The 23098-nt window shown below is 42.4% G+C and overlaps 1 protein-coding gene across 3 annotated transcripts in view; it reads right to left on the reverse strand.

Annotated features, from left to right (window-relative positions):
- INPP5D (inositol polyphosphate-5-phosphatase D) overlaps positions 1–23098 on the reverse strand; it is a 77650-nt gene that overhangs the window by 40055 nt on the left and 14497 nt on the right. For 2 of the 3 annotated variants that reach the window (XM_066619442.1, XM_066619441.1), the window contains exons 3-9: positions 8808–8958; positions 7497–7668; positions 5537–5677; positions 4474–4561; positions 3653–3721; positions 1840–1911; positions 987–1110 (exon numbers count right to left, since the gene is read on the reverse strand). In XM_066619442.1, the coding sequence (XP_066475539.1) occupies positions 987–1110; positions 1840–1911; positions 3653–3721; positions 4474–4561; positions 5537–5677; positions 7497–7668; positions 8808–8958 (817 nt within the window). Of the gene's footprint in view, positions 1–986; positions 1111–1839; positions 1912–3652; positions 3722–4473; positions 4562–5536; positions 5678–7496; positions 7669–8807; positions 8959–21311; positions 21394–23098 lie in introns of those variants that run through there. The other variant, XM_066619445.1, reaches the window with a different exon arrangement.

Raw genomic sequence — 23098 nt, forward strand, 5'->3', positions numbered from 1 at the left:
GAACGGACACATAGAATGAATGTGTCACATTTATATTACAAATGGAGGACAAAGGACAGGCATAGGTGGATGAGAGGAGAGAAAGAGATGGTATAGAGTGAAGTGATAAAAAGAGGGAATGGAAATATATGATCAAACAAAGAAACAAAGGGCAATTTGAAAGAGGAAAGGAAAAATGAAGTGGCCTCAGTTCTTGATGAAATTTGTTGGTAGCAAACACTACAGATACTGACAAAACAGCAATGTGGAAGACAAAAACAAAAGCCGTTTTCACAAGTGACATTGAGGACCAAACTAGGTGCGACAATGTGACTGGATCTCAGATCTCTTTCAGCATTGATAAAACACCACTGTGGGAGGGTGTGATCTGGATCAGGGCAGCACTGCTGAAGGAGATCCTATACATTTCTTCCTGGTCTAAAAGTCTGTTTGTCCAAAGGCTAATTTGAATGTAAGGGATGGGGACAACATGCTCAAGAGTTTGTAGCTCACATTAGATGGAACTGTATTTTGCAAGATTTTATAGGAGACTATCTCTTGGTGATGGGGGCATGTTTTTTGGGGTGTCCCAAAGTCAGCAAAATAGAAGGTAAACTCATGGTGGTAAAAACCTGACTTGTGAGATTACTTCAATAAAAATGGCAAGTATGTTTAGTGCTCTTGCTTTTCTTCACAGGCAATAATATATTTTGGTATCTCTTTCAGCATTTGATGCATGAATCTAAGGCCCAAATCCTAACCAAATTTCCAGCACTTGCATAGCTGTGCCAATGGGACATGTGTTGCATCCTGCAGTTGGGTGGCACTCACAGAGGCTTCCTCGAAATAAGGAAATGTTTGTTTCCTTACCTTGGAGCTGCATTGCCCTTATGTCATGCTGGAAAGTGGATTAGGACTGTGTCCTAATTGATATTGGGAGTATCCTAAGAAGAAGACTCAAGGAAAGGCAGTGGGGACACTCTTCACTAGTGAGAGTAGCATCTTACTTTTCTTGTGGGTATAGAACTTGTCTTCAGGACCATCCTTAGCCTTCTTGATGATGAGTTTTCCCAACTCAACATCAACTTTAAGATGTATTTTGGAAGAAATTCCAAGAGAGTCTGCTTTCACCTGCAAGAAAAGGGAAGCATCATTTCTTTCATATCTAAGAAAGTAAAGACACAACAATTCATTAAGCAGAAATTTCCAAGATAAACTTGATTTGGTTGGCTGGATATGATATTATTTTTGTTAAAAGGGACCCGGGGATGGATCCAGGGGGGCATGGGTGTATAACCCCCCCCCCCCAAACTGTCATGCCAGAAGGAAAGAATGCCTTTCAGGGTAGGGAGTGAAGTTGGGCACCAAGAGAAAACCCACTGGGGAGAGCATCAGCAGCAAGATCGCACCCAGCCAGGAGCCCAGGTCTACCCAGCTGGGAGCTGAGGTTTACCTGCTTGGAAGAGGTGACTCCAGATGGCAGAGTTGGCATGGGAGCCCAGGTCTACCCAGCAGGTAGATCTCAACTTCAGGTGGGAACCCAGGTCTATCTGCCCAACAAAACTTGACCACAGAGGCCAAAGTTCAACTGGGAGCCCAGGTCTACACACCTGGTTGACCTGGGCTCTAGAGTTATAGTGTTCATGGCTCCTCCCCCAAATACGAACACTGGATCCGCCCCTGAAGGGACCACACTGCCCATGAATCTTATGTGTCAATGCTGTTCTGATACATATGAGGCTTTTCTCATGGGTCACTTTGGCAAGAATGGAAGGATATCAAAGTTTTAAAAGAACACAGATAACATAATTCTCCATATCATAAATATGAATTGAACTACTTGGTAAAAATGAAATTCACCTCAAAAGTTACAGGAGGGATAAGAGAACGCCGATGTGTTGAGTCAGGTCCTTCAATCAACAATTTTTTTACCTGTAAAATGAATACATAGATTTCTGTTTGGCAAGCCTAAACTTCAACTCAAGGAGGTATTCCCTGATTTAGAGCCCAATCCTATCCTTTCCATCTCACTGATGCAGCCACACCAAAAAAGTATGTACTGTATCCAGCTGAGTGAGGGTGGGGGGCAAATTGGGAGGCTTCAGACAGGAAGGGAATTATTTCCCCTCATCCCTCTATTCCGCAAAATGGAAACTGAGTGCTCTGCACTCCATTGGCAGTCATGTTACGACAGTGGAACTCTATTCTGTTGTTGTAAAGCCTTTCACACAACAGCCCAGTCCTGAATGACGTAAACAGTCATATAAACTGCAATCTTATGCAAGCCTATCGGAGATGATGTCTCATTGAACACTGTGGGACTGATTTCCAAGTAATTGCTGTGAGTCACAGAGATTCCCATTGTCAAAGAAACAGAAATTTACCTGTTCCTTTGTAGCAGAGGATATTAAGAGACAACTGTTGATTTAAGCAAGTTGAAAGTGGTACAATAGAAGCGTTGTTGCCCTTGGAGCTGCTTGTATGCTTCTGTGGTTTCTGGTCACAAAGTATTGTGAGTCTTTGAAACAGTACAAAATGCTTGGAAACCATGATTACCAAAGTTATGATGAGCCTATGCACTATGGGCAACAATATCATCTTCAACATTTGAGAAAAGCTATTGTCTTCAGGCTAGAATCCATGCTGGTCAGACTGGCCTCCAATGACTCAATTGCACGGAATGGCAGGGAAAGCAGTATGGTACCTTCATCTCATTTCTTCTTTTGCTGGAACAGTGCAGTGTCCCAGACCAGCCACAACAGGAACACAGGGTGGTATCAGAATCAGTCAGCTTCAGGCCATCAACATTCTGATCTACATACTCAAGTCATGATCCAGTTCAAAGTACAGAATGGATGGGGGCCTCCTCACAGGTCAACATAACTCTCACCCCTTGGTAGCCAATTAGTCCCCATGGCCCTGGACTAATTATAAATGCTACCATGTTAGGCTTTGCTTGGCTTGTTTGCCTGTTCGCACTTAGGCTTTGGTGCATTCCTACTTCAGTCCTTCTTGAATGGGTTCCTCAGCTTTGACTCTGTTCTGTGACTGACCTTAACTCTTTTCATTTCCTTCCCACCTCTCCTCTCTGCATACTGTAAGCATGAAGGGGAGCAGGATCACAATTGTTGTGCTGTCCCTAACTTCTGTGAGTTCCTTTGAGTGAATTTAGCTTCCTCCTTATCCTCAGCTTGTTATAGCCTGAAAGTCCCTTCACGTGTCATGCAGCAACAAATATATGATGATGCAGCATATTGATGTGTTAGTTTCCAGCATCCTACCATGTGCAACCATAAGACAAATGAGGATGGGAACATGTATTTGCCATGTGCATGTTACAGTTGTATGAGTACACATAAATAGAATGGGTTCCTAAATAACTGAATGATTGTGAAAGGGTAAGCTTTGGAATTTAGCCTGTGAGAGAAACTTGGAGTCTAGACATGGGGGTGTATGTAGAGAGCTTTTTGTTCCTCACTAGCACAAGTAAAGGGAACTGGTACTTTTTAGTACATTTCTGGGCAAATGTTTCTATTAGGTTTTTTCCCCCATAGCCACTGCCTTCACTAAATATTACCATAAACTAAATTAGAAGAAACAGTGAATAATTTGTGAAGTTAAAGCCATTCATAGATAAAACAAGGGCAAGGTTAGTCTATTAAAATCACTGTACCTTATCTTCAATGGAACCAAGCAAGCCTGTCAATTGGATAAGTTTTGCACGGTTGGCTTCACAAGATGGCTGGCAAGAAGAGAAAAACAACAGTGTAAATGTCAATGAAATGACTCTCCCACCCCACAACACCCTCCAAAAATGGAAGCTTGGAATTATACTGCATTCATGCATGCCAGAAAGTTTAGCCAGCATTAGCACACCTTGTATTATGCTGACCAGTGATCTGTAACCTGCAGTATGGCAACCCTGAATTTAACTGAATGTGCTGAAGAGTTAAAATAGAAACAGCACGTTTCAAATCTGGTGCGCTGATTAGACGAAATTGGCAAGTGATGGAAAGGCAGTTTTGTAATTATGGGTTTAGAGCTGGGCCATGCAGAGAAACTGAAATGGTGACATTTACAGGCAGATCTCTTCAAGGCATCAGGCTGGAGAACCTGGGGTACCTGAGTCATGTGAGTTGATGGGAAGAAAGACTTGCCAGTGGGAAACAGAGGTGATGGGAAACTATATTCAGAGATTTTTAACCAGAAGTAAGAACAAACTTGCAGTCTTGGATCACTGACAAAAGTTCGTAGGAACTTTGTTGCACTTTCCCTGATAAGCAGAGGGAAAGGAGAAGGCAAACAGTGCCACAAGTCAGTCACCACTGTGACGTGTGCTTGGCACACTGGCATCAAGAAACAAGTAAAAGGACAAAGGTGCCAATGAATATGTCAATTTCACTGGGCATCCACTGGGCCAAGAAGTATCTCCCCACATCCACTGCTAATGTCACTTGGACATGTCCCCATCTGGTCAATTCCAAGAGATCACACCTGAGAATGTCGATGTATACCAGGGGGCAGCTGCTGGTCAAACACCTTCTGTAAAGACTCCAGAGAGGGAAGAATTCGAGTCACCTCACTGAAAATGCAAAGGCATAAAAACAATCAGGACCAGTCCATCCCATGAGGTTAACTGAGGCAGTCATCCCAGGCTGTGAATTGGCAGGGGTGTCTGCCATGTGCCTCCATCCAACCATCTGCCTCTTCCCACCTCTGGCACTCTTTCTCCTCCATGACTGAAAAGAAAGAGGGGAATGGAGTAGAAGAGAAAGTGTGGAAGAGAAGACAGGTGGGCTAGAGCCTCAAGAGGCACTCAAGTCTATCACTTTCATCTCCTCCACAGTTCCTCATCTGCTTTGTTCCCCTCTTCCTCTTTGAAGGGAGTTGGGGGAGCAGGTGGAGGTGGTGGTTGGTGTGCCACCTGATTAAGGATGGGTCATATCTGGCATGCTTCCTCAGCTGCTGGGAAGTCTGGGGCTGAGCCCACACCCATTGGACTGCTAGATGGACAATTTGTTACTTACCCATCCAAAGAAGTCAGTTTTATTTTATGCTGCTTTCATACATAATTAGCTGCAGAGGTCAGTCTTTAGAAACAAGAATTTAGATCCAGATTGTTAGGTAAGGTGGTAGCTCTGAAAATACAGGCCTGCCATGCAGAATGGGACGCAGGTTGTGCCTGGTCTTGTGTGCTCCCTGGCACATTTGGTGGACCACTGAGAGCTACAGGGAGCTGGGCTAGATGGGCCTTTGGTCTGATCCAGCAGGGCTCTTCTTATGTTCTTAATGCCCTGTGGGGATGGAGTTTCAGAACTGGGAGTGACTGTTCTTAATTTTAACAAAGATGCATGGCGGGGGGGGGGGGGGAAGCCTCTCTGTTGTGTCCACTGTACACCAGATTCTGGATCATAAATAATTTTATCTATATAAAGAGGGCTAGTTTTCCCCTGAAAGTAGTAGAATTTGCAAGAGAAGACCTTACATACATAATTAAATACAGAATTCCCAAATTTACTTCAACAAGAAATGCATTTCCCAACTAATTTATGTTTACTTGAACAGCGCTTTGCAGATTCCTGAAATCAGTTTCTTCAGCTGAGGCAGGTTTTCAGAGCCTAACTGTACTACATCAAGATCACTGTTGACATGAACTCGCAGATAATCCTGGATGAGTTTGAGGTGCTCGTCCGGAATACTGTGAAAGAAAGAAAGAAATCACTTGGAAGATCCCCAGATTACTCAGGGCCTGAGCAAACATGGCAAATGTTTTCGTTCACCAACGAAAACTAAGGGGGTGACTGGCTGGGGGTGAGAACTAAGGCAGGAATGAGTCCCCTGTTCTGTTACCTGTCCTAATTGCAATAGCTTGTTTTAAAGAAAGAAATTGCTTGGGAGGCAAAATACCTACCTACCTATATAATGTTGCATAACAGTGAAAATGTAGCATTTCTAGAATGCCTGGTGCTCACAGTGCTTGACATAAATTGGATTGTTTTAAACTTTATAACAACAAAGTACAGTAGGTCTGTATTATTATTCCACATTGCAGATGTGGGTTGTGTGTGTGTGGTTGAAAGTGGTTTGTCTTGGTTGCAATCCTATAAACAGATAACTCGAAGTAAGTCCCACTGAAATAAATGAGACTTCTGAGCAGACACAGCTAGGATTGCTACACTAGTGGGTTCATGGTGAAGAAGGCAAGATCTGGACCAGGGACTCCTGATTTGTAGCTCAGTCTCTGCCTCTTAACTCTTCACCCATTATCTTTTATGTTGTTCCTGTTCACTTTACTGTATTATGTATGAGTAACTACTTATTGAGGGGAAGGAAGGCCTCCTTCCTGTCTGCAACCCACACAAAATCAACTCTCCTAAACCTTTCGTCAGAGAACTCCCAGCCAGCTCATTTCACTGCCATCTATAAGAACCTTGTTCTTCACCATCTTATTTAATGTGACAGAGGTTTTAATGTGTTTGCTTGTAAGAAAGTCAGTAGAGTTGCCAGGCTTCTGTATCTTAGATATACAGGAAAAAAATGGCATTTCACAATGCTCAATTCTTCTGTCACCACAGCACTAAAAGTCCACCTTCTAAGCTCCTGTTAAAGAAAACTCTCTTAATGTCCTAATTTGAAATGACTCTGAAATGTGAGATGATAAAGATGGTTTCTAGACTGTAGTGCTGAAATATGTTGGGGTGTGTACCATGTGTCATTCTCTAGCAAATTTTGCATACAGAAATTGCAGCTTATATTCTCTTAATTTGGATGTTTTGCACTTCCAGTTATAGATGTTATTTGATTTAGCAATTCTGGAAAATTCAAGTTGCAAAAATCAGTAATTGCTCTAGATGGAAGATAGATTTAAGTTATTTATTATTATTGATTTAAAATGGATCAAACATCTTAGTTAAATTTTAAAGTATCCTTCAAAGTTGAATTTCAGAAGTAAATTCTGAAGTTTTTTAAAGTTCAAAAGCTTTCTCAGTCTCAGCCAAATGCATGTTGGCTCAAGCATACACTACTAAACTATCCTAATGGTTGGATGTACAGTGATTGTAAGTTATGAACCTTCCTAGATAACATTTAAAATGAAATTTCCTATTTTACCAAAGAGTGTGTTAGCAACTGGTCCACTGAAATGTTTAGGTTAAAAGCTGAATAATTTCCCCTTAAATATTATTTTCACTGTACTGCTGACGAAAAAATCCTTCTGAAGTGGTTGGCAAAGTGCTTTATACTTCAGAAAGATGTTTAGTGATGATGATTTATAACATATAGGCTTCAATCCTATACACATTTGTATGAGTGTCCCATTGAACTCAATGGGGTTTAGTTTTGAATAGGGCTGCACTGTTACACCCCTCTCTATCTTACAGGCTCAGAGTTGTTTTAAGTAGTCTTCCTAAATGCAAACATTTCTGCCTCCTGATGGCTCACAATTCTAATTAATGGGTTTATATAACTGAATGACTTCTGTTTTCATTTCTTAACATAAATGAATTATCAGAGCTCACCTGCTAGTGTCCTGATGTTGTAATCGCTGGAGCAGTATCTCAGAAAGGGTTGGTTTCGCCACTTCTGTCATTGGGGTACTTTCATTTCCAGAAATATCTTCTTTTGTCTCACTAACCAGAGGTTGTATCGAAACACAGCGTGGAGGTAATATAGGTGGTAAAGGTACAGGGTCTATCACAAAAGGAAAAGAAAGACCTAAAGATCTTATCTAGTTTGGAAATCGCCTTTGAAAGATGTGGGATGTATATCTTAGACCAAACTGAAAGTCTGAATAACCATAGTATCAACTTCCCTTCTTTATGCTTTTGAAACACACAGCTGGTACTGAATGTTTAAACCTGAACCATTTTAATTGAAGTTGCTTGAGAAAATTAAAGAAAATTAGGTGGCAGGGTAGAATTTTCATTACTAACTTGCTCTTTCTGTAGCCAAATTGCCAAGTGTACAAGCCACAGTTGTGGAAGCTTAGCCAGGTTGATTTTGGCCATGTTATTCAATTGTTGGAACAATTGTTTGTGCAAGCTTGGCTTAGTACGTATTTTCATCTGTGTCTATCCTGGGAGTTGCTTGCTCCTTGAAGGACTGAGGCCTGAACCAAACATGCAGTATATCTGTGGGAAATCGCATCTGTGAGTCACATCCTTGAGTGTTAACTCACGTATGATTTGCAATCACACATTCACCTTGGGTTTATCTGTGTAAAAAGCTGTGCTAGTCCACCCTCCACCTCTGTCAATTGTCCTTTTGGCTGTCTTCTTGTGTCTGTATGTATCCCAGCAGCACTTACCAGCCAAAAGGGGTTCACCCCAAGATTTGACCTATTTCAGGCAGTAAACTTCTTGGCCCTGCAAATTCTCCTCCGAGGAGTCATGCTTACAGATATTGGACAACCACCTGCGTTTTCCAGTGTTTAAAGCCCAAATGGAAGATCTCAAACTCACAGATTAAGAAGTGAAAAGAGTATTTGACTTATTCCAGGAGAAAAAACTCATGGATAGTTCATGGATACGGAAACCCACATGGGCTTTGCATCCAAACATGAGCTATATCCATAGCAAATGCTGATTTCCACATGGGTATTTGCACATTTGTTCTAGGCTTGACTCACAAATTCTTGGAAAGACAATCTGTACAGATACATGGTAAGGGTGGAGGCCGAGAATTTACAACTCTTTCCTTTGTGGTTATTATTATTGCTCAAGTCCAGAAAATGTAACAACATTCTTTTCAGACAACTGGCAACCTGAGGCCTGTTTCACTCATGGTTAAAGTTAAGAGCAGCCCACACCTCTGTGTTTTGGATTTCTTACCCATATCCTCCTCTGGCTCATCTGTTGGCTCCTCCTCTTCCCGCGGTACTGGAAATTTGAGGTTCCGGATCAGCCCCATGTTCTCTTTCTTGTAAAACTCTATGAGTTCATCCAAGTTGTTGAAATACTGCACTGGAACACCTTCAGATGCCTGAAAGCACACCACAAATCACAGGCATCAAAAGTTGCTCAGGACTGTTCCCACCAAATAAACAGGAATATTTCTGAATACAGAGAAAAATCAGCAAAGAATCACCTCAAGTGTCACAGATTTGGGGGGGGGGGGAATGGCATATGCACTCCAGATACTGACAGGTGAAGCAAAACTGGCAGTTTCACCCATCACAACACCCACTGAAAGGAAAACCTATTGTTAATTAAGCTTAATTTAACAGTGAACTAGCCTAATCAATCATAACAGTTTCTAAAAGCATTTTCCACCCACATTGTTTTTAAAAATGGGAAATAGGTCAATTTGCTTGCATATGTATAAAATGTGCCTGCACGTACAAAAAACAGGATTAAGGGTATGTAAACCAATAATGCTATGTTTCAAATACAGGTCCTGCCTATTTATACACAGATTTTTTATACACAGATTTGACTCAACACGAATGACCCCCTGCAAATGAGAAGGAATGTGCTGATCCCTGGAGAAGCGGAAAAATGCACCCCTTTAAAATCAGTTAAAAAAACTGAACAGTCCTTTAACAATAGCCTCCTTAATATGAGAGAGAGAGAGAGAGAGAGAGAGAGAGAGAGAGAGGGAGGGAGGACAGCTGGCTAACAATCCATCAGTCCTTCTCTCCCCAGCGGACCCCTCCCTTCCCCCTGAGCACATGAAAGAAAAGTGATCACTTTGCATTGGTGAAGGGAGGGACTGAGTGAAGCGCTTGGAGGATGACTGATTGATGGATTTCTTGTTAATGACTCTTATCTTACATCACAAAGGTAAGCAAGGCTGTTTTTAAATCAAAGGAGCAAAGAAACTTTGTTTTTAAAATGGATTTGCTATAGTGCATTTTTTGCCATCCATGTGAGTGCTTGGAATGGAACCCATGCGAATAATGAGGCTCAACCTGTAGTTCCAAATGAAACACAAACATATGAAAACCTTAACTTCCAATACTCAAGTCATCAGGACTGCATACATATGTTCTTCCTAACACTGGTTCATACCTTAAAGGTGACAGAAATTTCCCATGAAATATTCTGGTAAGTTCTTGAGCAGCCTTTACATACTGTTCTATATAGTTCACCCACAGCCCAATTATATGGTTTCTACCCCATCAATGCAGCCATGCCAAAATGTCGCACTGCAACCTTTGGGAGGGGGTAAGAGGAGACTTAGAGCCCAATCCTGAGTTCGGTGCACTGGCTCACCACCAGCACGTGTTGTTGCAGACATGCCATAAGGCATGTTTGTGGGCCCTACTGCTGGACAAGCGCTGGTGGTAGCCCAGCACTGGCCAGCACCAGGCTACCGCCGGGCACAAACCCAACCTCCACTGCTTGGCGGTCGTGCGGACCACTGAGTACTGGAGAGGTAAGTGGGGGCGTGGGTTCAGGCAGGGAGGAGGCATTCTTGGGGGGGAGTTGGGTGGAGGGTGGGGAGAGGGCATGGAGGAGGCATTACAGGGAGGTGGTAGGCAGGGAGAGGACAGGAGGAGGCATGCCGGGGGAGGGAGGGAGGGAGGCGGGATCGGTGGAGTGATGCTCCATCGGATCCAAAGCCTCCGCGTTGGGCTCACCGCCTGACATGAAGGCACTTGATTCACCACCAATCTTTTGGTTGGCGGTGAACCGAGTAGCCCCATTGCGGGGTTACTCCATTTACCTGGGGAAAGAGGATGAAAGTTCCCTTCTCCCGAGGAGCCACTGGTGGCTGTCAAAAGTGTGCAGGATGAGGCAGCAGCCGTTTTTGGCGCCACTGCAGCCCGCGCCCTGGGCAGCTCAGGATTGGGCTGTTACCCAGTCTCCTCTGGGTAAGGGAACTAATGTTCCTGTACCTGGGGGTAAGCCTCCACAGCATAAACAGGTCTACTCAGACCTGCCCCAGTGAAATAACTGGTACAAGTCCACATGGAGTGAATCACAAGTTACAAGCCATGATGGGTATGTGCAACCTCTTGATTTTAGAAGCAGGCTACCTCAGAACGCGAGATGCAAAGGAGGGCACCGGGATGCAGGTCTCTTGTTGTCTTGTGTGCTCCCTGAGGAATCTGGTAGGCCACTGTGAGATACTGGAGGTTGGACTAAATGGGTTTTTGGCCTGATCCAGCGGGGCTTGTCTTATGTTCATATGGACCTATGCCACAGGATCAAACCTGGAGAAGGAAGTTTGGATTCATTGGCTGCCACTGAACCTGCCCCCTTCCCAGACCTGATCTGCTGCCACCGCCTCCTGCCTACCTTTGCCCCCACAACTCTGCTCACTGCCAGGTGGGATTTTACGATTGCCATAAAGCAATTAACACTGGAGAAACACTTATTCTACCAGCGTTACAGTTGAATAGGATTGGACTCCCAGGGTATTCCCACTAATTTCTAGAGTTTCTTTCCATTTAATTAAGTGGGGGTTAATTTATTGGTTCATCCATTAACCAGGTTACTTTGTCCTCATTTCCTGGCTTTCTACAGATAGTTTAAAATCAGAGCTTAAGATTGTATTCCTTGACCATCTTGGTTTACAGCCATTGATGGACTGTAAACCTCAAAGTTTGAGGATAGAGTTCAATTATTTATATTTTACTTTATTTGTTTTTGCATGTTTATGCCACTGTTCCTCCAAGAAGCTCAAGGTGGTATACATAATTCCTTCCCTCCTTTTGCCTCACAGCAACCCTGTGAAGTAGGTTAGGCTTCGAAATAATGACTGGCCCAAGATCACCCAAGAAGCATCATGGCAAAGCAGAGATTTGAACTTGGATCTTCCATGTCTACATTCAACTCCATACCCACTATGCTAAACTGGCTGTCAATTAATTATTATTGATAAAATTAATAGTACCTAGACTCTCCCTCACATTTCTTTATTCATATGATGATAAGGGAGTTTTCAAATCTGTTGGAATATACAATCACATTATTTACTAGAGATGCTATTTGTCACTTGCTTGGAGCAGATAAGAATTTCTCCTGGGCATGCAGGGAATGGTCACACCCTCTTATTCACCTTCTCCTCTGAGCCATGGAAATGTGGGGTTCCCCCCCCCCTTTTATCAGATTCAAAGGAACAGTGCTGAAGTAGCAAGGCTCTGCTTATCTTCTAAATTCATCAGCTGGGTTCTTTACTGCAAAGTACTCAACACTCCAAATATGTAAAAAAAGGGGGGGGATGGGTGGGAACCAAAACAAAACATAAAAGCCCAACATATCAGAATAAAAAAGTATTAAGAACAAAATCCATAACCAGTGCCAAAAACTAAAAATACTGAAGCGGGTGAGATCTGCTGTTTTCCTAATTCCACAGGACCCTTTCCAGTCCAGGGATAAAATATACCACCACTTTCTCCCCCAGATGAAAGAGAACAGCATCTTGCCCTTTAAAGCAAGAAGTAACTGGGATAGGTTAAGGAAAAGCACTGCATTCCTATTGATTATTATATGTTTCTGGTCTAAAGATGATGTAAAGAGGGCATGAAGGGCCTCTTTGGGAACAGTAAGGTGGGGTAAAAAATTCCTGGGATAAATACATTTCATGTTCTTTACACTGTGTAGAACACTCAGAACTACAGCAGCCATCTCTTTTGTCTTCAAAAGGATGGGAAAAGTGTGCTGTCAGGACAAGCCAATCATTTCGTCTTGTTTCCATTAACTGCAGACACAGACATATATTGGTTCACCCCGTTCTTGCCGTCTGCCTTTTTCAGTTTCCATTTACTAATAGCTACTTCAATTCTTGCCATTATGATTATTAACTAAACAAGACTTCCTCATTTTTTTTCTGCACTACGTCTTTTGGAGAATTTATGACGGAAATTACTAGAGGAAAAGCTAACTGCTAAGCAAACAGACCCTAATTTCAACCACTTCATACCAATATTCTTGAATCTTCACACACTCCCATCTCACTGAAAAATTGTCAGCATTTAGACTTGTACATCTCCAACATTTGCTGCTATTCTTTTGTGCATATAATTTTGCACAGGAGATACCATCTGCGTCAGACCTTTGAATAATTCACTCTCTCAGACTAGTAGAAATTGAGTAGCTGGTTTCATGTGTGAAAATAGCTTGCCACATTTCTCCTGAAATTACTAGTTCACACTCATTGCCCCATGTAACCTTTGATTTTCAAACTTTTTTCTCATGTGTTTAAATTGCTGTTTAACAATAATTGATACACTTTGGACAATAGTCCCTTGGGGGATTTTAGCTTCAACAAGTTTTTCTAAAATGCTGTTTGGTTCCTATCTATTCCATATTGTCTCCTTATCTATACAAGAAAATGTCTGACTTGGAAATCCTGTAATGACAATGTCCCTAATACCCTCCAAGAACTCACAGCTGTAATGTTTGTCCCACACTAGAGACCGGTTCTTCCTCTATATTTTTACAATGACTGTTTCCATTTATCATGCCAAGAACGTATCATGGAACTGCCACTTCATCAGAATCCACTGCTGGAATTCTGAACAGTCCCAGTGAACTATAAGTGAGTGACTCTACTAAACTGCAGAAAGAAGAACTGCAGATGAACAATCGATATGTTCAGGTACCTTGAAAAGTTAACCAAATAACTGGACCTGCCACACACACACACACACACACACACACACACACACACACACACACACAGAGAGAGAGAGAGAGAGAGAGAGAGAGAGAGAGAGAGAGAGAGAGAGAGAGAGATTCATTTAGACCCAGGGGGAATAATAAAAAATGCAACTAGTATGAAATCTCAGAACATGGCTGCAAGATATCTTGGAAAAGAATATTGGTTACATTTAATATAAACCTTCATAGGAGAAGGTGGCAGAAATGAAGCAAAAAAGAAATGTTAGTGGCATATACACTAGCTCAGTTTTTTAATTTTATTTTTCAATGAGAAACAGAAATAGAAACAAGTAATGCAAGCAGAAGTGAGAAATTCACAAATGCAGAGAGCACATTAAGATGCCTGCTGAAGTCCATGAAAATCATTGTCTTTAGCAGATGGGCAGTCCAATTCACTGTAACTCCTTGTATGATGATGCGTGCCAATATGGCACCTGCTGCATCCTGCAGGGGAGTTTCAGCATCCTGAGGCCTCCTTGGAGCAAGGAAAGATTTGTTCCCTTGCCCCGAGGTAAGCCCTTGTTGGCTCAGTGGGTCTACTTGGATGAAAGTGGATCAAGCCTGGGAAGAGGGTTTGGATTTGATCAACGCCACTGCCGCTTTCTCCGTCCCAATCTGCTCTCCTCCCTGCCCCTGTCGCCAGCTGCCCACTCTGCCTCCCTCCCACCACCGAAGCATACTTGCTGGGGCAGGCAGGCATCCAGAAAGCACTGGCACATGGAGGCAGCCATTTGCCATTTGAAGCCAGCCCAGTGTGTTGCCTTTTTGTCTTGGCTGGAAAGTGACTAGTGCTGCCAGAACATCACTGACAAATTGTTGCAGAATGTTTCATTTCTCTTTGTTTATCAACCACTTTGTTGAAAAGGGTCATACACATATTCTACATAAAACAAAGATAGCACAAAAGCTCTTATATACCACCCCTCCAAGAGTCCATTTTCCAGAAAGTGTCAGGATAAAACAAGCCCTGTGAGAGAACTAGGGAAACGGTTTCATTTTTGCAGTAAAGGCCTGTATGAATGGCAGGGCATGCATGGTCCTTTCAGAAGCCTGAACAGTCCTTGAACCAGTAACCAAAGATAGTCCTTATATTCTACTTTAAGAAGAAGAAAAAACACTCCAACTTTTTAGAACAGATATGAAGTTTTATATTTTAAAGGCCTTTTAACACCTTTTTGTAACAAAAAAAAGTCTCATCTCATGCTAAGCAATTTTTGGAGTATATCACAGGAATGTGACCTTAGATGGGACTTGCAGTTAGGAGAAAAGTTGCTTCCCAAAATACAAGCCAACCATAAGTTTGGACTATTTTTACTACAACTTTGCGGGTGGAAAGGAAAGTAGAACTGAATGAGGGTGACAGGGGGAGTGTGATACATGCTGGAGAGGCTGACAGCAAACTGCATTTGTTATTTGTTGTTTGCTTTCAGGCTTAGCTGTTCCTGAAAGTTAAAATGTGTGGAAATCCAATGTTTGCACTGCACAAATGATGCCAACTTCAGCCTAGTTCTCACAAATGGCTGTGGAGGTAGACCTGCAACTGCATGTGGGAGCTCACATAACTGAATGTTAAAAAAAATGGCACTGCAGGTAAAGCACTAGACTAGTATATCGGGATGATGGTAGGCTAGAACTTTTCCCCTTTGTAAAGAAGAACTTTCCAGGCTGTGAAAACTGGTCGTCGTTGTCCGCATGTATCATGAAGCAGCTCAGAAACAGGTTTGGAGGTTATCTGCTATTTATGACAACTGAGCCTAAAGCTTCACCAATAGCACTAGGCCAGAGGTTCCCAACCTGGGGTGCATGTACGCCAGGGTACTTGCCAGGATCTTTGGGGTTTTTGAAAAAGAATAGAATAATGGCAGGAAAAGGCAGGTCTATATCAGAATGCCTTGTGGGGCTGGCAAGGCAGAAAGGAAGGCAGCTAGCCTAGCTGACGACAAAAGCCCCACCAACTGCTAGTTTTTGGTCATCAATTTGTGTATTATCAGATATGGATCAGTATTTGAAAACATATAAATTTGAAATAACAGCAACTAGATTAAAAAGGTTGGGAACCACTGCAGTAGAAAATCAAACAGTTTTCTATAAACAACATTTTTGCTCATACTTTCTTCAGTTCCATAGAGGGTAGTTTTGGGGGTTTTTTTTGTGTCCATGTGATAACTGCTTTTTTCTTGAAAATGTCAGCTGCTGAACTCAAATACTATTTGCCAAAAATTAATTTTAAGTTTATGGATGCATAATCACAGAGATCAGAAGACAACAGAGAATATATAGTACAGTACAACATTCCCTTGGTATGTACAGTACATACCAACATTCCCTTGTTGAATCCAGGGAGCAGGAGGAGGACAGGTGACAGAAGTGCCTGGTAAGTCACCAGGTAGTCACAACATTTGTTGTGGCATGCCTCTGTACAATGAGGAGGTGGCAGCATTTAAAAAAGAACCTCAGGCTCAGGGAGGTCTTGGACCAGTCCTACTCCTCCTTTCTCTCAGGCTTTCATCCATCCCCCATAACTTCCAGTTTGATTATTGCCCAGGTCCAGTGCTATTGTTAGGTCAACTAGGTGGCCGCCTAGGGTGCAGACCTCAGAGGGGAGCAGTACTGACCTTTGAGGGGCACAGTTTTATACAGATTCGTTTTTTAACCTATGTAAAAAATGCAACTGACAATTTACATTATTTATTTAAAGATAATCACCACAACATACATGAAAAGCAAAAATTCACATAGGTTTTAATCTTACAGTCATGTTTTGGAGGGTGCAAATAGTTAACCTTGTCTGGGGCTCAAACTAGCCTGGTACCAGCCCCTTTGGATGCAGACTTCAGCTCTGCATTTGTTCCATAAGGAGGTCAGGTGACTGGATATAAATGAGGAAAGGGCTCCTATATGTTGAATAGTTGTATAAAAAGCGCACATATTTCTTGGTGGTGTAACTGCCTTCAGAAGCTCTGATTTCCAAAAATAATTTTGAAATTACTAAAGTTTGCTCAGTAATTCTGCCTTCAAAGAAAATAAGGATAAGCTCTCTATGATGCATTTTCCACTTAACTAGGTTTCCAAAATGTGACAGGCCATCAAGTTATGATCAGGAAGTAACTTTAACAAAGTTCCTTGTTTTTCCTGGTCGTAAAGAAAAACTGTTCTCCTTTGATTCTGGTTATTCAAGTTGGTGTTTCCTTCCAGTTGGCTGAGGGCCAAACCACATATTACGACAAAGTTGCATGAATCCATCTTCATTTTTTCTTTAAATAGCAGCCACAGAGGCTTCTGATCACAGGCAGTTGTCCCCATATGTTTTTATCAATGGAACAAAGTGCACCTTCAGGGGACTGATTGTCATTGAGAAAATGGTACAGGAAAGTGTTAAAATACCCATTTGATCACCTTTCATGATGGTCCTGACCTGGAATCAGCCCCTACAGCCACTATTGTGGGGGAGGGAATAAGAACTGGAGTTGCATTCAAACATATAGTCTAACCCTAAGAGACCACAAAGTTCTGAGCAAGGTCTGCAGAACCTGAACTGGAGTAGAGAGCAGTGATCAGCAGAAAGGAGCAGTCAGACCCACATACTGCAAGACTGAAAAATCCAACCTTTGCTGAGTTTCTTATAGCCAGATCAGAGTTGCCAGAGCCCAACTCGAATGTTGCAAAGTATTGTAAAGTTTGAGGCTCGACCAAGCAGCACCAATGAATGTCCTCCAATCACAGCATCTGTCATCTCCAAGGAGACATTTAGGAGATCCAAAATTCTAGAGTGGTTGGTGGGTTGATAATTTCAGGCTCTTTACCACACAGGTTTGAGCTAGCATATAGGGGCAGGATATGGTAAATCCTTCCTATTCCCTTTACAGAGTGAACTGCAGGAAGTTAGCCCACCCTAGGTTCCACATTCAATATATTTGGAGCCCTCAAGACCCCTTGTCATATGATACTGGCTCATGATACTGGCTCATATGATACTGGCTCATATCAAAGTTTATTATCAGAGCTATCTGTAAGCTGGGTTAGAACAAGCGAAAGACATCTGTGAATTTTTGTAGGATCAATGAATAAAGCCTAATAGCATCTTTCAACAGAGGAAAGACGGGGTAGAAACCTTTCAAATGAATGAATGAATGAATGAATGAATAAATAAATAAATAAATAAATAAATACATTTATATCATGTCCATATTGGACCAAAAAGGCATGAGATTTCACATTGTCTCAGGGTTTTAGAAATCTCTAGTGTGTAGACCGGAAGCTGCAACTAGCTACTCTAATGCTGAAAATCCTGTAAACATGTTCCTAGGAGTAAGCCCCATGGAGCACAATGGGACTTATAATTCTGGGTAGACATGTATAGGATTATGCTATAAATTCTGTTCACAAAACTTATTTTATCATCATCATCATCAACAACAACATTTCAAAAAAGATATAGCAAAAGAATAAACATTGCCATTGTACTTTTGGTTCCAAAGATCAATAAAGACCAGCTTTCTGCAAGTGTGTCTGATCCTTGTCTTTGATCATTTCATCAGTCAGTGTTTGCTTCTTCTTATTTCTTTACTTATTCGTAACAGCTGTTTTCATAGCTCTTTGATTAAATATACCCCACATTGCAATCTAATTCTGTCATTTTCAAATTCACTGATATATACCAGATCAGATGAGATCATATCCTGCCCAGTCTTAAATTTTAATTAATATCTCTCTTCAAAATTTATCTGGCACTGATAATTGCCACTATGACTTTTTATTGCTTTTTCTGCAGTATTCTCAGACTTTTCCCTTGGCTGCAATGGCTTCCTTGGCATTAGGGATTTGCCCTAGCTCAGCAGTTCCTCAACATTTTAGCACCAGGCTGCTCGATCGAGTAAACCCATTGGGGCTGCAGCAGCTCTCCATTTCCGCTTGCCCCGAGCCAGTCTGCCTGTTCCAGCGCAAGTTAAGATTGCACTGCCCGTGGTATACATTCTAGTTGAGCTTTTGTGGTGGTGGTTTTAAATAAGCTTCATGTACTTTTCAGAGACTTAACCTGTTTGACCTTTCCTCATAGCTTCCTTTTTAATAGTCCTCTAATTGTTGAGAAATCTCCTTTTGTGAACTCAAGAGTGTCTGCGTTGGATGTCCTTGGTAACTTACCAATTATATCTGTTGGACAGCACTATGGTCACTGTTCCCTAATGGTTATACACTTATACCTCTCATTGATTATACACATTATGACCAAAATGTCTAAAATACTGTACTTTAGGAAGGGGCAATTAATTCTGAAAAGCCTACTTTAATTACGTAACACATGGTACTTCCTATTTCTACAAAGTCTTGGCATAAAAATACCACTGTCCTTTGCATTTCTATGTAAGAGTTTGTCATTTGCAAAGCTGTGATAGGAGACTTTTTTCCCCTTTTTGAATTTATTTATTTACTGATAATCTTAACTCCTTAGTGTCCAAAAAAAGTCAGGCATTTAAAAAAAACAAAACATTGCTCTGCAATAAGAACTATGACCATTCAGAAGGGCAGGCTTAGGGCCATTGCAATCCTGAGCACTTGTTCACAGAGGCTGCCTCAAATGTTCACCAACTTGGGGTGGCCCTGGGCAGTCCAGTTGCCTCTCTTCCCTTGTGGAATGGACTGTGATCAGTTTGTGTGTCCCTGGCTAGGGGTGCAGTTTTGAGTCAGGGCGGCAACACCCACCCCAGGGGTTGGATGTTTGTCTGGCACTATCTGAGTGAAGCAGCCTCTGCGCTACAAGCTATATTTTGCATTATCTACTACAGGTCTCATATTTCTTTCTTTGTATTTAATAATAAAGTGGCTCTTTCTCACATATCATAGGGTCTTGCATGTTCATTAGGCAAAGTTCATTGGTAAAGTGCAAAACTGCTTGTGCTCCCAAAGGATTTAGTGAGAGTGTGACCTGAATAAAAGTGAGTTCTTGCGTTTGAATAGTCTAGAGCAGGGGTCTCCAAATTTTTTGGCAAAAGGGCTGCATCAAATATGGCCCATGATGTCATGGGCCAGAAAATAAATTAATAAATACATGAAAAACCAATGTGCTGAGAGTTTAATTGCATAAATGGGGGTGGAAAGAGGAGGAGACCAGAGGGCAAAATTGTCACAGGAAGAGGTGAGAAAAGAAAAATCAGACCTACAAGGCAAATCACAAACTTTTTTTGGTCTCAGTTTCTGCTCCAGTAGACATTTATATTTATATTCCAGGTCTTCCAACATTTGTATATATCTCATTCAGCCACTAGCAGTGCTGAATGTAATGCAAAGTAATGGAATAATTTCTTTTTGTTACATTGCATTACATTTAGCACCTCTAGAGGATGAATTTGGTATATTCTCATGCTCAGAGACCCGGAAGTGGATCTTTTGAGGCAATTTTAGCTCTGAGGGCCAGATAAGAACATAAAAACCTAAGAACAGCCCCACTGGATCAGGCCATAGGCCCATCTAGTCCAGCTTCCTGTATCTCACAGCAGCCCACCAAATGCCCCAGGGAGCACACCAGATAACAAGAGATAAGATCCTCTGGAGGGCTGGATGTGACCCATGGACTGAGGTTTGGCGAACCCTGGTCTAAAGAAAGGATTGGTTAATGCAGAACATTTTTTTGCCCATATGAGTAGTCCTTGCAAGCACTTCACAGGTATGAAGTATGTGCTCATAGCGAAATGGTGACACTATATTTTCAGTGGCCTTGCCTAGCTCATGTATCATGTTTGTCACCATGGGCATGTGCCAGGAAAGGGCCTAAACTGCTTGTGTGAACAAAAAAGAGATTGTGTGAGCTAACTCAGATACTGCTACTGTTCACAGAGGCGCCACAACATCATAGCTCATAAGGTATGATCCTGCATGGTGTGGGATTGTATGTCCTGTAGGGCTGTCTTGTCAGATAATGGTTAGCTTATATACTAGACAAGTCATATCATTTCCAAGAGGATAATGATGCAAAATTACTGTGCTAGTAAACATTTGGCTAATTAGTCTTTAACTGCATGTCGGTTGGGGCATACTGCTAGAAAATTCCATGCAGAGGCTGGCATGGCTTCATCTCCAAGGTACAGTCCTAACCCCATTTCCGACAACAGCTGAGAAGAGCTGGCACCATGTATCCTTTACACACTTAAAATCTGTTCCTGACATCAGTGTCAAGGCCTGCTGCTTGCAGGAAATACAGGATATACTTCAAGCCACCATTCTAACCATGCCAGAGGAACTCATGGCATAATTGCACAGCATGTCGCTGACAGCCCAGGAAAGGAGCTGGCATGGTTACAGCAGCTGGACAATTTTTGCTCGGGCTGGAGTTAAATTTTACAGCTGTTCTGTGGATTATTTTGAGGGTGTCATATTTTCATGCATTTTCTGCTTTATGTATGTGAAACGCTGTTACTCTGCCTGCACTTGAAAATTTCATTTGGTATTACTTTGAAGAATGAATTGCATGAACATGTGCAAATACATCCTAAATACATGCTGTGTAAGCAAGTCCTATTTACTGGAACTTTCAGCTTAAGCGGATGAGACCTGTCCTTGCCAAACACATCATGACGTAGACTGCTTGCCTTATTAGCATGTCGCAGAGTTGTCTTTCCAGTTCCAGTGGGGACTCCAGCAGGAAAGCCACCTTTTTGTACAGTATTTATCTACTCTCATCTGCCGTTCAGCAAGCTGACAACTTCCAGTGTGATAAGAATGCTGAAGTACCTTACAGTTTGAGCTTCGTCTGGTGAGCAGTGAGTCACAGTTGCTGGCCTGCTTTCTAACTACGCACAGTGTGTCATCCATTTCCTGTTACACAGAGTCCTCCTGACCTCAGAGGCGGAGCAGGAAAAAAATTTGACCAGATGCTCAAAACTAACATCAGTTTATGCAACGCCAGAGACAACACTGAAATCCTGACACCCACTGAGGTCAGCCGGTGCTGAAGGACAGCAAAAGGAGGGCAGCCCCTGCTGGACCCCCTCCTGCCAAGAATGCTGAGGATATATTTAGAGAAACAACACTAGATGAATGCCGTGCTTGTCTATGATGCTGGGCATAAAATGTAACGGCTGGAGTGCATGAGCAAGCCAGCCCTGTCCTAGCTGATGAATGCCCTGTGTGAAGAGCTGTCAATCACTGTGAAGAAAACGGCTGTTCGCTCTCTGGCAGTTAAGAACTTACAGTTGGGGCTGGAGGAAGGGGAGAATTAATTAGCAAGAAAGGCTGTGAAGGAAGTCCTTCATTTTTTTTTTCCTATTGCAACATATAAAAGGCTATCCTTTTTGTCTCCTTTTGTTCTCTTAGATGGTGATTTTTCTGTCTTTGTTTTGGTGGTCAAACTATGTTTTAGCTCTTTTTAAATTGGAACCTAGTATAAAGCAGTCAGTAAAATTTTATTCTGGTTACCGTGTTTTTCGCTCCATAAGACGCACTTTCCCCCCCCCAAAAAAGTGGGGGGGGGGAAAGTGTGTACGTCTTATGGAGCGAATACTGGGGGCAAGGTCCGCACCAGGGGCAAGGTCCTCATTTGCACAGGCGCCACAGGGGGAGGGCAGGCTTACTTTAAAAGTAAGTTCTCCTCCTCTAAAAACTAGGTGCATCTTATGGTCAGGTGTGTCTTATGGAGCGAAAAATATGGCAATTACCTACTTTGACTTTGGAGTGGTAATGAAAATGGTATCATTGCACTTGATGGTAGTGGGAAGGTCCATAAAAAGGGAAGGTCCAAAGGAAACAAACAGGTCTGGAGCCAGGAATGGGACTGTAGCAGTGACAGCAGTGCACAATGATGTCCTGGCCTTGATTCTCCAACTGGGGTCCATTCAGACTTGCATCAGTTATATATCTAGTGCAAGTCCAAGAAGACCCAGTGGTCCAGTGCAGGCTTATCCCAGAGCAAGGGATTGTTCCCTTACCCCAAGGAAGCCTCCACAGGCCAAAATTCTCCCTCCCCCCTCTGGGATACAGTGCATGCCTCATTGGCACAACTGCATTGCCATGTGGGGAGCTGAGTAAGATTGGGCCGTAAATCTCCAGAGATTTCCTCTCCAAAGGCAGCCAGAACCCAAGGGGAGCTGCTGCCAGTTTGTGTTGATAATCCAGGCCTTGATGAACCAGTGGTCTAATTCAGGATAAGACAGTTTCCTATTATTGATCTTGAACAGCCATCAATCACTGGGTCCTTGTTAATGCTCTTAGGACCAAGAGCCAGCCCAGCCTGACAGTTTGGGGAGAGCTCTTATACAGATTCACAATGCAGTTTGGCAAATGTACTGATAGGCGCTTTAATACCTTCCTGAGAAAACCTCTTCTACAAAACTCTCTCACGGGCTAGACTATCTCTTCAGCTACCTTAAAAGCACTGAAATGTTGCAGTTATTTACTGATTTGACAGAACTGGTGCACTCTGTTTAAGAACACCATGTTTCTGTGCTCATAGTTCAGACAACAGAAGTCTGAACTAGCAACTGGCTTACGTTGCTTCTGTCTCTTGCTGACCAGTGTCCTAT

This window comes from Tiliqua scincoides, chromosome 3 (genome assembly GCF_035046505.1).
Source record: "Tiliqua scincoides isolate rTilSci1 chromosome 3, rTilSci1.hap2, whole genome shotgun sequence".
Classification (NCBI taxonomy): Eukaryota; Metazoa; Chordata; class Lepidosauria; order Squamata; family Scincidae; genus Tiliqua; species Tiliqua scincoides.